The sequence below is a fragment of the Lipotes vexillifer genome, unplaced genomic scaffold (genome assembly GCF_000442215.2).
Source record: "Lipotes vexillifer unplaced genomic scaffold, Lipotes_vexillifer_v1.1 scaffold36, whole genome shotgun sequence".
Taxonomy (NCBI): domain Eukaryota; kingdom Metazoa; phylum Chordata; class Mammalia; order Artiodactyla; family Lipotidae; genus Lipotes; species Lipotes vexillifer.
Genome location: NW_006792448.1, coordinates 4,588,394 through 4,603,688, shown reverse-complemented (window position 1 = coordinate 4,603,688; position 15,295 = coordinate 4,588,394). Strand labels below are relative to the sequence as shown.

The 15,295-nt window shown below is 48.9% G+C and overlaps 1 protein-coding gene across 2 annotated transcripts in view; it reads right to left on the bottom strand.

Annotated features, from left to right (window-relative positions):
* The window catches only part of LOXHD1 (lipoxygenase homology PLAT domains 1), a 213,373-nt gene extending 201,882 nt beyond the window's left edge, over positions 1–11,491 (bottom strand). For both annotated transcript variants that reach the window (XM_007465616.1, XM_007465617.1), the window contains exons 1-2: positions 11,362–11,491; positions 4,917–5,031 (exon numbers count right to left, since the gene is read on the bottom strand). In XM_007465616.1, the coding sequence (XP_007465678.1) occupies positions 4,917–5,031; positions 11,362–11,491 (245 nt within the window). The remainder of the gene's footprint in view (positions 1–4,916; positions 5,032–11,361) is intronic.
* Positions 11,492–15,295: the final 3,804 nt, after the last annotated feature.

The following is a 15,295-nucleotide window of genomic DNA, read 5'->3' as shown; positions in this document are numbered from 1 at the left end:
AAAAAAAAAAAAAAAAAAAAAAAAGAATGTGTAAACAACAACCAATACAAAAAGGACACCAAGTTCATTTAAAAACAATAAAGAGGGGGAGGATTTATACAAAAACATCGTGTCTACATAATAAGACTATTATGAAGTGCTGGTTATTTATTCTTGTGTTCATTTTTTTCAGTTTTCTGAAGGGAGCACATCTTGTTTTCGTAATTATGAAAAAAGCACAGTCCCCTGTTTCAGAAACCCCTGCTCCGTCCGGCCCACAGCTGCTTGTAGTGAATTCTTTGGAATGAATTTGAGGCTCACTGGGCTTCATCTGCTAAGGGTGCATGGAATTTGGGAAACAGCCAATGCCGATGAGTAGGGGAAGAGGAGGGTGATTTGGAAAAGAAAAGACAAGGTGTGATTTGGAAGGAAAGCAGCTGGCTTTTTAGGGTGCTTCTCATAAGAGTTCCAGCTCCAGCAGCTGCATCCAGCAAGGGGAGCTCTGCACCTTCAAAAAGGCCCTGCGCACGCGACCAGGTGGAATGTGGATTGGCGCTTTCCAGCGTGTTTGTTAAATAATCGACCACGCTGCTTTACAGTCACTCAAAAAAGAAATTTTAAAAAGCGAGGTGGAAGAAGGGAAACGAGGAGGAAAGGTTTGCCAGGATGGGCAGAAGGTGTGCTCCAGACTGTCTCAGGACCACACTGGAGCATCCAGGGCATCACAGGATGTGACGCAATCATCCACAGTGTTTACAACATGGAGACCAATATCCCGGTGGACAACAGCAAAGCCTTCTGCATTTCAAGGGTCTCCCTTCAGAGAAGGGAAAGCAAAGGACTGCAGTGACAGGGCTCTACAGACTCCCTCCTCTCAGGGAGGGGCCAAAACAATCCCAGATGAGCTCCAACCCCAGCCCACTTGGGGTCAGACTCCGAAATCCCCCCTTCCAATAAGTCAGAATGCAAATGCTGGTGGGTTTCAGAAAACCGACTGAAGGCGGTGTGGAAACAGCAAACGACAGAGGTGCCTGTGGCCAAAGAAGCATAAGAAATAGACACTTCTTCACATTTCCTTGCGGGAGATGGCAGGTTTTCCACGGCTCCTGGTCAATCCTCAAATGCAGGACACAGCTCCCTGCCCGTGCCTGCCGCTCCACAGGGATCCCACCCTTTCCAGGCAGCACGGGGCATTTTAGCTGCCCCCTGGGCAGAGTCAGCAGGCTAAAATGCCAGGATTCTACCACACTTGCAGTTGGTGAATTCTCAACACGAGAACCGTGTTCCAGAAGATACATGAGATCCCATCCTTTTGCCATATCCTAAACATGTGACTCATTGTTGGGGGTGGTCCTGGGTAACGGGCAAGGGGGCTTCCTCTGGGATCCAGAGCTGTTGGTATTTCGCTAGTGTGGAGGCCAGGGCAGAGGTCAGCTAGCAGGGGAATAGAAGTGAACATGTCCCACTCTTTGCTGCCTAAGAGAGGGTCCAATGTGTGCCGAGGAATTTAGACCCCAGGCCATGAGGGTGAGACCAGTCAGCATTTTAACATCAGGCACCGAGGTTCTTCTTGCAGCGGGAATTATTTTGTACTGGAGAATAAAAAATCCTAATAAGCCACCTGGGAGTAGAAGGTAAATGCCTGGGGCAGAGGAGAAAGGCCACAAGAAGGAGTGGAATTGATGGGAGAGAGAAGAAAGAGGACGAGGGAGAGGCAGGAGAGCAAGGTGGGGTGAGAGACACAGCCAGAGGCTGCAGAGAAAGGGGTTGGGGAGAACTTCCAGGAAGGGTGGTGGCTTAACTTTAAGACCTTGGTGCGGGCAGGCGGGGTGTCTATCTAGTATTCCATTTTAAGTTGTCTGTGTTGCTTCCATGTGAACTCTGGCACCCCGAGTTATCAGTGAAGTCTGATGCACACCAAAACGCCTTGTAGTTTGTGTGTGTGTGCGTGTGTGCATGTGTATATGTGTGCTTGCGTGGGTGTATGTGTGTGTGTTTGTGGGTGTAAAACAAGGAAAAGGAGCGCAGTTCCAGGTGACACAGGGGTGTGGGTCTGGGTTTGGGGTGACACAGTGTGGCCCGGAGGGAACAGCAGCAGACAGTGAGAGGAGAGATTTCAAGACCAGTGGGCATTCTGAGCCAGACCCCAGGGACTGCTGAGGGTGAGGGCTGGGCTGGGCTAACCGCATCTAAATCTCACAGAGGTCGGTGACCTCCGTGGCCGTCTGCATGTTGGTTACACGGCAACCTGGACTTCCTCCAAAAGCAGTACTCCCCTCCCAGACTTGAAATCTCCATCTTGAATTGGAAGGGTCTCAGATGGTGAGGATTTTGTCTATGCAATTCTCTTTATAGACAATTTCTCGGGTCTTGCAGCAGCCAGACTCTGGTCTCTCTCTTTCCCCGTTTACCCTGCTCACCGCGGTCAGATTAACCCTTCTTGTCTGCACCGTACGTCAAGCCTCCACAAGGCCTTCTCCAGTCTGGTCCTCCCCTGCCTTTCCCACTTCCCTCCTCTCTGCCCCTCCATGCAGCCGGTAAGTCCCCATCCAGCCCCCATTGGTCTGCAGTGTCCCTTGTGGCCTCCATACTTTTTCAAGCTGTTCCCCCTCATCTAAAGTACCCTCTTTCTGCCCCTCCTCTGTGAGCCCTTTTCATCTGTCGAGGTCCAGATCACATATCCTTCCCTGTAAAGTCCTATTCTAGCCACACTGATACCAAATCATTGAGTGAGCTCTATTTGCAAAGAACTGGGATAGGTGCTGCAGGCACAAAACAGACCTCCCATCATCCTCTGGCTCCACCTATGCATCCCTCTATGCATCACCTCTCTAGCCTCTCCGAGGACATACAGCTGATGCTGCAAACGTGCCTGTATCCCTGAAACTACCCATTTCCTGCGGACCCCTGAAGAACCCTCTGGACCAGCTGGATTGGGATCCTGGCCTAATCTGTGCCCCTGGTGCCCTGCTTGGAGCAGGACACAGATACAGGAGAGACCCCTACCAGCAGACACACGGAGTAATTGGGGGGAAGTTGATTCCTACATGCAGGCTATCTCAGAGAAGCTGGCTGCCTTTGTGTGGTTTCAGAAGCACCCAGAGACCTACTGGCACCAGCTCAGTCATGCCTGAGACCCTTCTACCGTGAGGCAGCTTTCCTTCCCATTGAGAAGGAAGGCTGGAACTCAGACTCCCAGGCCGAGGGGACACAGTGACAGACCTTCACATGGGGTTATAAAAGTTGACTCTGGGGACCTTCCTGAGAAGGTGTTTTGACAGAGGAAAAAGGTGAGGGGGGAGAGTCTGAGGGTCCAAGTGCATGAAAGGAGGAAAGCCAGTGAGGAACCACCACAAGAGGGGAAATGGCTCTTTTTGTTTAAAAAAAAAAAGACAGGCTGGGGACTCCAGAAACGAAGCTGGCCAACTCCCCAGGGTCTAGTGGCTTCTCCCTAGAGGGGTGCACTCCGGGGAAAACACATGGCAGAGAGGATGGACATTTCATGTATTCTCTTTACCGTGCCCACAGCACTGGAGAAAAGGGCTTCCACAAGCGAGTCACTCGGCAGTGTAAGCCGTACAAGAAGGCAGGTACCCTGTTCTGCGGAAATGGACAAAATAGGACGTTATGCCTCTGCCTCATCGCTGCCGCATTTACACCAGAGGCTGCCTTCAGGGTAAATGTGTTCCACTGGGCCTGGTCCGTCTGCTAAGCACAGAGTTTGTGGATCTCCTAGCCTGTGGACCCACTTTTCTACTGCTTTGCCTGCTGCCACTGGAGGTGCCAAGCTATAAACCCCAGAGGTCACACCCTGGAGCCCCAGGAGGCCTGCAGGGGAGTCTCCCACACACCCTCTAGGGCCACGGGGTCATGTACTTGAGGAAATGTCTGCATCAAGACCCTGGGCTTTGAGGACCAGCTTTACCATCAAAAACTCCATGACTCAGAGCTGCTCACCACTCCCCTCTAGGCCCCAGATTCCCCAGGAGCAGGCTGGAATAGATTTAGTTGTTTTCAAATTTTTCTTGGCTACAGAGGCCACGGTGCAAAGAGTATCTGACTGAGAAACTAGGTGGATATGATAAACAAAAGTCAAGCTGCTCCAGGGGGAGGAATGCTAGGGTATTGGGAGCCCAAAACCAACTGACCAATCCCCTGTTCCACTCAGCACAGGGTGAAAAACAGCTGCCCAGGCCACCAGTGAGGTCCCTGGACATCTCTGGAATTCCATGATTCTGCTAGAATGTTGCCATGTGTAGTAAATGTGTGTGCACATGTGTGGTGGGGGGGAGGGGATGGAAAGGAAGAGACAGCAGCCTCTGCTCTCAAGGGGACACAATGAAATGGAGGGCACAAATGTGCACACACACGCACACACAAGCACATCTACACAAACACACGCACTGACTTGAGTGTGTGTTAGCGGGCAGGCAGGTTCAGTTTGATGCTGGTCCCAGGTGAGACGTAGGTGCAGAGCATTTAAGCTCATGGCTCCCTCACATGCATGACCTTGTCCCCTCTTCCCCAAAGTCCTATGAGTTTGGTAAAATGAGGATTATCACTTCCAGATGACATATGAGGAAGCCAAGGCTTTGGATGCCAAGAGATTTGACCACAGTTATATGGCAACTAAATGGTAAAGCCGGGCCTAGACCAGGTTTCTTGATCCCGAGGGCTTATTCTCCCACGTCAAAGGACAGCTAATATGAATTCTTGGGAATTCTGAGATCCAAAGTAAGCATTACTATACACAAAAAATTCAAGAGAGGAGCTAAGGAAATCACTGGGAGAGGGCTGGCTGGAATGTGATCAGTTGTTAGCAAGGCCCACACAACTTAATACACCTGTGGACACACCTGTATTCTCTCATGGGTTCTAGAACTATATCAACACCCACTAACAGCCCAGGACCCCACCAAGGCTGAGTTGGTACTCACTTGCTGGTAAGATGGAGCTTGGGAGAGAGCCCATTCTCTCCAAAAATGGTGATGAAGACATTGGCATTGGTCCCTGCGCCACGAACATCCCCCGTGGCTGTGACCACCTCGTACACTGGAGGAGGAAAGAAGACAGACCGCAGGTTCAGAAGAAAGCCCAGAATCCTACGTGGGCTCGGAGAAGCCATAGCTCCTGCCGGATCCACAGGGGGATGCCCAGCCACAGAGCACGCTCTGGACCCCTGCTGCAACCTGCAAGCCTCTGAGCCAGGGTCAGACCCACACCAAGCCCTGCTGTGAGACCACAATCTCCCACTTAATGCTGCACATTCATTTTACAGGTAAGGAACCTGCAGGCAAGGGGACAAGCCCAGGTCACACAATACACAATGTCAACACCAGAGCCCAGCCCAAGGTCTCCCAATGCCTGTCTGTGATCTTTCCAGCACCGCACATGGGGCCATTCTAGCCAAGACCTTCTTCAGAGCCCGGCCCTGCCTCTCACATTTCTCTCTGCCCCTCTACACAAGGCTGCCTTGCAGGCCTCACTTCCTGTGACCTCCTGGGTGTTGCCATGGCAATCTCAGGATAACACATCTTAGTGGGGGGGATGCAGAACTTTGCCAGTGAGTCCCTGTAGGCAGGGGCACTGAATTCCCCTCTCTTTGTCCCCTTGAAGCTTGTTCTGTTTGCTGTTGATGTCTTTTCTTTTGATGCCCCTGGTTCTGACGAAGGTCCCCGTGAGGGGGAGAAAGGAAGCAGCAGTACATTTGTGTGACTCCCTGTCTCTCGCGATAACCAAAGCCTTCGTTCTTCACAGTCAACACCACAGGGATTCCTGATCGGCAAACAACTCCTAGAGCCCTCCCTGAGATAACCCCAGGACCTGAAGTGTTGCCCATATGGTTTGCACATATACAAGGATGTTTCCCAACTGAGTGTTCATAGGAAAATGACCAGCATGGTGGAAATTCTAGAACCACATCACGTGAGAGAAGACATATAGGCCTGGAGATGCCTGGTTTAGAGAAAGAAGTCTGGGGTATGGGAGAGGGATAAAGAAACTACCTCCATAGCTGCCGCAAGTGTACAGAGCTGTTTCTCAAATAGTCCACTGACCACTAAAAAAATGATAAATTAGACAGTTAAAATTAAGACCATCAGGAGAGTGAAAAGGCAAGCCACAGACTAGAAGATATTTGGAATGCACACACAGGCATCCCACCATAATACCTTGTTTTATCACAATTCCCTTTATTGTGCTTTACAGATATCATGTTTCTTACAAATGGAGGGTTTGTGGCAACCCTGTGTCAAGCAAGTCTATCGGTGCCATTTTTCCAACAGCATTTGCTCACTCCTGTCTCTGTGTCGTTTTGGTAATTCTCGCAATATTTCAAACTTTTTCATTATTATTATATTTGTTATGATGATCTATGATCAGTAATCTTTGATGTTACTATTGCAAAAAGATTGACTTGCCGAAGGCTCAGACGATGGTTAACATATTTTTTAGCAATAATGTATTTCTCAATTAAGGTATGTACATTTTTAGACATAATGCTATTGTACACTTAATAGACTACAGTATGGTGTGAAACATAACTTCCATGTGCACTGGGAAACCAAAAAATTGGTATGACTCGCTTTATTGTGATATTTGCTTCATTGCTGGGCTCTGGAACCGAATTCACAATATCTCCAGGGTCTGCCTGTCGCCAAAAAAAAGGACTCATACTCAGAAAATGTAAAGAATTCACACAAATCAATAAGAAAAAGAAAGACCACACAATTGCTTTAATGGGCAATAATTTCTTTTAAAGATAAAAATACACTTACCATAAGACCCAGAAATTCCCCTTTTAGGTATTTACCCAAGAGAAATAAGAACATGTCCACACAAAGATCTGCACACAAACTTTCATAGCAGCTGTATTCATAATAGCTCTAAACTGGAAAAACAACCTAAATGTATCAACAAGTGAATGAATTAAAAAAGTGTGGTATATCCATACAGTGGAATCCTACTCAGTGATAAAAAGGAATGAACAACTGACATATGCAATACGGATGAATCTCAGGCACACGATGTGGAGCAAAAGAAGTCAAACACAAAGCACTACATGATATGTAATGCCAGCTATGTGAACTTTAATCTATTTTAACAGAAAGCAGAGCATGGTTGCCTAGGGTTGAAGTTAGAGGGAATTGCCTGGGAAGGGGCACGTGGAATTTTTGAGGGATAATTTAAATGCCCTATATATAAATGGTGCTAGTGGTTACATAGATTTATACATTTGTCAATACCCATCAAACGGCACATTTAAAGTAGATTCATTTTATTTTTAATTATATTTCAATAAAGTTGAAAAATGGGCAAAAGACTTAAATAGGCATGTCATAAAAGAAGATATCCAAATGGCCCATAAACATAGGGAAATGGGCTCAGCATCATTATTCATAAGGGAAATGCAAATTAAAATTACCATGAGATACTACATATACCCACCAGAATGGCTAAAATTAAAAAGATGGAGCCATTGGCACTCTCATACATAGCTGGTGGGAGTATAAATGGGTACAAGTCCTGGTAACTAAACATAAGCCCACCCTATGACTCAGTGATTCTACTTCCAACTATAAATCCAAGAGAAATGAGTGCATGTGTCCATCCAAAAATGTGTACAAGATCTGTAGCAGCTTTATCCACAATAGCTAAAAACTGGAAATAACCCCAAATTCCATCAACAATAGAATGGTTAAACAAATGGTGATATATTTATAAAATGCATTAGTACACAAATAATGAAAAAGAACAAACTATATAACGAGTCACAACACGGATAAATCTCTTGGATATAATGTTGAGTGAAAGAGAAGCTAGACACACAAAAATGTGTGTACTGTGTGATTCCATTTATATGAAGCTCAAGAGCAAAAAACTAATGTATGTGGGGCTTCCCTGGTGGTGCAGTGGTTGAGAGTCCGCCTGCCGATGCCGGGGACGCGGGTTCGTGTCCCGGTCCGGGAGGATCCCGCAATGCCGTGGAGCGGCTGGGCCTGCGCGTCCGGAGCCTGTGCTCCGCAACGGGAGAGCCCACAACAGTCAGGGGCCCGCGTACCGCAAAACAAAAAAAACAAAAAAACACAAAAAAACTAATGTATGTGATAGAATCAGGAGGGCCATTACCTCTGGGAAGAATTGTAAAGGAGCTTTCAGGAGGTTAGAAATGTTCTGTGTCCTGTTCTGAATGGTGGTTACACAAGCATGCACATGTGTAAAAATTCATCAGCTGTTCCTTTTTGAGTTTTGTGCTAATTATATATATTACATATATAATTTATATGTGCACATACATATTATATATATTCTATAATGTGCTGTATATACATATATATAATATGTATATTATTCTTCAATTTAAAATTTTTAATTTAAAAATTTCAGACAGCTGAAGAACTATCTTAGAGAAGACAGATATCTCATGGAAGACACAAAACTCCGTTTGGTCCAGAGAGGAGCGTCCCCAACTAGTAACATCCCCTGGTCAGCACAAAGAACTGTCAACAGCAACAAGGGCTGCTCCTAGCACAGAGCATGACAAATGGGAGATGCTCGATAAATAATTACATGGATGAATGAATGAAAACACAAATGAATGAATGAAACAATCAATGAAATGAATGTGGGCTACGGAAATAAATTGACCAGTATGTAAATCTCAATTCTACCATACTGGCTGTATGATTTCAACCAAATTTCTTACTGAGATTCATTTTCCTTATCACCAAAAGAGAGAGAATTTCTTCCCTGAAGGATTTTCATAAGGATTAAATCAAAAAAAACAAAGTTTTCAACTTTCATACTCATTGACCTAGCATATTTCCACTTCTGGGAATTTATCTTACAGACACTCCTCCGCAGCTGGATGAAAGATATACATTCCATAAGTGGTAAACTGTTAACCATCATCACCACCATCATCATCTCCACTGTTGTCATCATCAACATCAATATCATCTTCAACATAACTACCATCATCTCCATTAACAACATCCCCAAGAAGGAAGGCTGCCTTGGGAAACTGTATTCCAACAGACGCTGGGTAGCCCCCTGTCTGGGATACAGGAGAGAAAAGGGCCCCAGGGCTAGAAGCTTGTGCAGCATGACCTCTGAGGTCCCTTCGGATCCCAGATTCTGGTAGGAGTCACTCTCTTCACCTCACGGGCCCTGTATTAGTCCGGAGGTAGACCGGTGCACCAGCCTCAGCCTACCGTCAGAGCATGGAGGGAAGCTTCTCTCCTTCCTCTGGCTGTCGGTAAACTCCAGTGTAGCCTGGAGGCGACCTGAGGAACAGAGAAGGAAACCTAGGCCTTCCTCCTCTTCCATCTTCCCCATCACACTCATCAAGGTTCCCCGCATAATGCAAGAACCCAGTGCTCAAAGGGAGTAGGCGACACATGGTTCTAGAGCAGAGAGGGTAACAATGACAGTGCAGGTAAAGTTCAGCCAGTGACTACCGTCAGAATCATACACGTTTATTGCCCAGTCCTGTAGCTGACAGCGGATCAGTGGGTCTGTGTCTCTTGGAAATGCCAGCATGAGCCACCCTGGCCTGCTCTCTTCCAGCTATTTTCAGCAGTCAAGATCAGACAGTACAAGAGTAAGGACCAGCCAGAACAGCAAGATTCAAATCCTAACTCTGTTACTTCCTAGCTTTGTGATCTTAGGCATGTTACTTAACTTCCCTGTGCCTCAGTTTCCTCACCTGAAAAAGCAGATTTTAAGAACCCAACCCACCTCGTTGGGTTGTTGTGAAGATTAAACTGATCCACGTGGGTAAAGTGCTCAGCGTGGTGCCTGACGCATTAAATACATGATTCTACTGAACAGCATCGTGACCTGAAGTGGGGACTTGTCTTGGGAACCGTTGAAGTTCTTGTCTCTCCTGCTTGTGACCTTGTTGAAATCACGTCAGTTCTCGGAGCCTCAGTCCTTAACCTGAGACTAATCCCACCTGCCTTGACTGTTCTCGGGGATATTGAGGATTCCAAGTGAGAATGGAAGTGAAAAGGCTTTGAGAAGGGTAAAAAGAAGAGGGAAGCTGGGAAGGATCATATAGTCACACTAAGGCAGGCAGAACCCATGAACAGAAGTGGACGGGATGGCGGCTATGAGAGGTTTTCGAGTGCTCTCACCAGCAGTCGTGTTGGCTGGGGCAACTCACCCCAAAGCTGAGAGTATCTGTTATGGGTGCTGCCCGCACATCTAGCCTCAATGCCCCTAGCCCCACCAGACAGAGCTTGGAGCACACACGCTGAGAAAAGGCAGCAATACCTCACTTGTTCTAGGTCCTTCTTTCCTCCCCACAATACCCACCTCCACCCCAGAAGGTGCCCAGGACACCACGCCGGGAAAGGGGCCTCAGCAGAGTCACAGCCTCAAAGTGCCATAGCAGCGACCACCTTCTCTGAGCCTGGGTCTGTGCTGGGAGCTGGGTTAGGAGTCAGGACAAATAAAGGAGCCCCACCCCCACCCCCCACACAGAGGTCAGGATGGCTGAGGCCACAAGCCCAACAGAATCGGATATAATCAAGGAACTCCCAGCAGACAGGAATTAAGGAGGGCAAACAAGCCCATGGCAGGCACAGAGCAAGCATTCGATACTTATCTGGTGAACGAATGGGGGAGTCTGGTGCCTACAGGGAGTAGTGAGCCAGTTTAGAGGAAGCGCTGAGAATTTAAATGCCTTCAGGGGCCAGGCAGGCAGCATTGAGGAGTAAAACAGACCTATGAGTGATAAAGTTTGCTGCCTATGGGCATTCACAGTCAATCATATTTTCTTTTAACTGTAAAAGTAAAACAACAGCAACAAAAACAACAAAGCAAAACAAAAAGCTGTCTACAAGCCAACACTGGCTCCTGGGTCCCCAGTTCACCCCTTCTCTGGTTTACCTGACAAGAAGGTAGAGCATTTCTAAGCAGCTCCCATACACCCCAGAGGAAGGTGAGACTGGAAGGACTGGGCCCGGGGTCCAAAGCACCAACTGCCCTCCCCATGTGGGCCAGGGCCATGGCCTTGCAAAGCCGCAGGCCCTCACCTCCATCAGCCGCAGTGGGCAGCGGCCCCCAGCCCCTGCTCGGCACCTGCTGAGTGACCAGTCTCTTCCCACAGGCGCAAATATGGCTTCTGGGACGTGTAGGACCTGGAGAGTGTGGGCACTTAGGTTCTAGTCTATTCTGTGCCAATCAGACTCTGTGACCCTCGCTACAGTGGAGGCCCCAGTGTACCCCAAGGGGATGTAGGTTAGACCGAACAGGATAATCCACGAGAAAGGATTTGGGTTGGAACCTAAAGTTCCTCCCTCAGAACCAGGGACAGGATGGTATGGGCCCCGCGGGCCCTGCCTGTGCCCCCGCCCCGCAGGCCAGGACCCCGCACACCTTTGGCCTTGTAGTACTCGTGCTGCAGCTCCTCTTCGTCGTCTTCCGAGGCGTAGCTCAGCAGCTCCTGCTCATACAGGGCTAGAAAGTCGATGTCCTCCTTCCTCCTCTTTCTCTTCTGGGGCATCATTTTGCCGGCTGTCCCTTCCTGCCACTCACTGGCTCACTGGCTCACAGTGCCCACCCCTTTGCACCTCCTTGGACCCGCGGCCCTCTCACCTGGAGCTCCCGTGCACACACCTGGGGGGGCCAGAGCCCACACATGCCCACACAGCTGCCCTGCTCCCCTCTCCTCGCTGGCCCCTGAGCAGAACCTCGGTGCTTTATCTCTGCCCTTCCTGTCTCTGGCCCCTCTCTCTGGCCCCCTCCTCTGCACCTGCCGTTCTCTTTGGGTCTCATGACTTATTCATGGGGACTGAGGACAGGCTATCCTCCTTACCCCTCCCTTCCCCACCTGCCCCCCTCCCCCTTTCATGGAGAATCAGGTGACATCAAGCCCTTGGCATCTGTTTCCTACCTGGCCTCACAGCAGGGGCAGGGGGGGCATCTCCCATAAAGATGCCCCAGCCTCACAGCCCCAAGGGCCGTGAAAGATGCCCCCAGGGCCTGAGGCCTTTCTGAGGAGGGCAGGGCCCCAAAGAAGCCGGGCCCCAAGGACTCAGAGGACTCCATTTCTCTCTATTATTCATGACCTCTGCTCATCTTACGGGGCAGGCAATGTTTTTACTGGATCCTTCTCGATCTCTCTGCTTCCATCTCCTCAAGTCTGCCGGTTCTGGAAGTGGCCATTCAGCCAGGAGAGACCTGCTGCTCTGATGAGCCCTCAGACCACCCATAGAGTGTTTTCTGAGTCATGAGTTCCTGGTGTTGCAGCCAGAGCCGAGGGCACTGGGAAAACCCGTCGAGTCCTAGGTGACCCCCAGAGTGCCCCGACAGGCCGGCAAGATTAACCAGCATCTGTTCTAACAAGAGCTCTCCATTTACCCATGTTGCCCTCTGCGCTTGCAAGGAGATAATAGAAACCCTGAGAGCTCACCTGGATGCCCACCCCACTCAGCCCTTACCATCCCTGCAGCCCCACATGGGGATTCTGAGTCAGAGAGAGAGAACCAGAGGCCCCTCTCTACCCCTGATCAGCAAGCACGTTTCCCTTAGGGCCACTGGACTCCTCTTCCTTGCTTATTTTATTTTATTAAGATTTCTTACAACCCAAATTTAAGATTTCTATGTAAATCCTGAAAGCTAGAAATTTTCAATCCATTTGGAACTCTCATTCCTCTGTCCTGGTGGCGTGAGGTCATCAGACAAAACTGGTCTGCCCACCGCCTCCTGGCTGGGCAACCTGCGCAAGCCTGTCTCCCCACCTATAAACGGGGGAGAATGACTCATTAAAGCATATTGAGCACTTGGAGAATATACTCAGTAAGCGGAAGCCTCTGGAAGACAGTAGAAGCTTAATAAATGTTCATGACTGAGGATTTCTCTCTTTCTTATTTTGTATGGCGGGGGCGGGGGTGGTGGGTTGTGTGTGATGCTTCGTTATCATCTCAGATTGTCCCAGAAGCCCTCCTTCGGGTCCCGTAGGCAAGGACCAACCGCCGGTGTCCTCCTTCTGTGGGTCCCGACCCACACTAACACATCAGAGACACTAGGGAACAGATGAAAAATCCAGTTTCCTGGGAGGACTGTCTTGTAAGGCCCTGCTTACTTGTTACCCATCTCCCGCTCCTCCCAGCCTTGAGCTCTGTGAGGGCAGGGCTGGTGCCCCCTTGCTCACTGTTAGGTTCCCAGTACCTATAAGATGCCTGGCACACTGTGGCCTTCAGTACCCCTTTGTTCAGTGAATGAATGGATGCACGAATGAACAAATTGCAGCAGAGCTCTAAAGCAGCTACAAGGAAAACAGAATGGGCTGAAAAGCAAACACACTTTACAAGATAGATTGGTAAAGTGTTCCAGAACCAGTATCGTTCTGAGCACGTTTGGCCTGGAGAAGAGGACATTTCAAGGGTCTACAAATGTGAATGATTGTCTGGACTAAGGCTGAAAGGGCAAATCTTACAGCCGCAGGTGGTGACTACAGAAAGGCAGGTTTCAGCTCAGTCCAGGAAGAAGGATGGGAGCACTGCCTGGGGTGACAGTGTCACAAGAGATATGAGGGCTGGATAGCATTGCTTGTCTGCCTACAGCAGGGGGCGCTCCAGGGGCCTTTGTGGATTTGGACCTGGCAGACTCTCCATCAGGTAGCTGGGACATTCTATGACACTGAGTGGCAGGTGCAGGTGAACATTGAGGAACCATGACAGGCCACCCAGCAGTGGCCACCGTGATGTGCCAGCTCTAGCTCTGCTGCAGAACCTAGATCAGACAGAGGGGGCACTGTCCCACCACCACCGGGGACTGAGGGGGGCAGGAGGGCCTCTGCCCGCCATGCCTGGCCCCCCAGCCTGAGGTGGGTGCAGAGAGGAGGAGGGAGCTGGTCTGCAACAGCCACAAGACTTTCACAGTTCCTCTCTGTCACCTCTGTGTCCCACAACCTCTCTGCCAGGAGCTGAGCCCACCCACAGTGCCCTTAGCCCCAAGCCGCAGTGCCCAGGACCCCCTGGCACCACCTCCCCTTCTCTGTTCTCAGTCTCCTACCCTCTGAGATGCTGTCAAGGTCAATTTTTCCTAAGGTGGGATTCCAGGACTCTGGATTCGACTCTGCGGAAGAACTCATCAAAATGACAATTTCTGATCCCTTACCCCCAACCACTGAATCAAAATCTCTGAGGGGGAAACTTGGAATCTACATTTTCAACAACCCCCCCTCTCCTCCCAGGGGTTTTTCTATGTACTGAAATTTGGAGCCACCCGTGACCTATATGTCCCAGCTGAACTCACTAACTTGATCAACTCACCTGGGCCATGGAGGAGGATTAACAAGCTTCCATCCCGGGGTACACAGCCCCGGCTGCACATCAGAGCCACCTGGAGAGTTTTTAAATGCTGATGCCTAGGTTGTCCCAGAGATCTTGATTTACTCAGCCTGGGGCAGCCTGGGCAGTGGGAGTTTTCAAAGCTCCTGGGTGATGCAGGACATCCAAGCAGCAGTCAGCACTCACATCCCTCCCCAGAGCCTGGGGCAGCTTTGTGTTTTGGAGCCACCCAAGTCCCTACCAGGGGAAGGCATTTCTGGCCCTAAACGTCATCACTCAGGAAAGATCAACTTTACCTCCGCCTCTGTTCTGCTGAGGGATGGTGTAGGGTCCCCCCTCAAAGACTGAATGAGGAATAGAAGTGGAGTTTAAGTGTGGGTGACGCACGCCCCCTGCTGGCACCATATGGTTTGACCTCCGTTGTTAATTATGCATTCGGTTCTTCAGGATGGAGACCTTAAAAGATTACTGGGAAATCACTAGGGAAATATCATTTTTCATGAGGATCCATTCAGAGAAAAAAATGAAATAAAGTGTTCATTTTACATGAGGACCCATTCAGAGAAAAAATAATTTGAATTTGTTTTGGAATTTTTTCAAAAAACTGAAACCAAAATATTTTTAGAGAATCCTGTGGCCTTAGAACGCAATGATTAAGAGAGCAGAGTCTGAAACAATACCAAGTGTTGATGGGGACGTGGAGCAACTAGAACTCTCACACCACTGGTGGCAGTGTAAAATGGTGCCACCACTTTGCAAAAGAGTTTGGCACTTTCTTATAAAGACCCTTCCCACACAACCCGTAATTTCCACTCCTGGGTATCTACCTAAGAGAAGTGAAAATATATGTCCACACAAAAGCTGCATTTGAATGTTCATAGAAGCTTTATTCATAATAGCCACAAACTAGAAACAACTCAGATGCCCATTGACTAGCCAAGACTATTCAGCCATAAAAAAGGGAAGAGGTGATACACGCCCAAACACGGAGGAGTCTCGAAAGCATTATTCGTAGA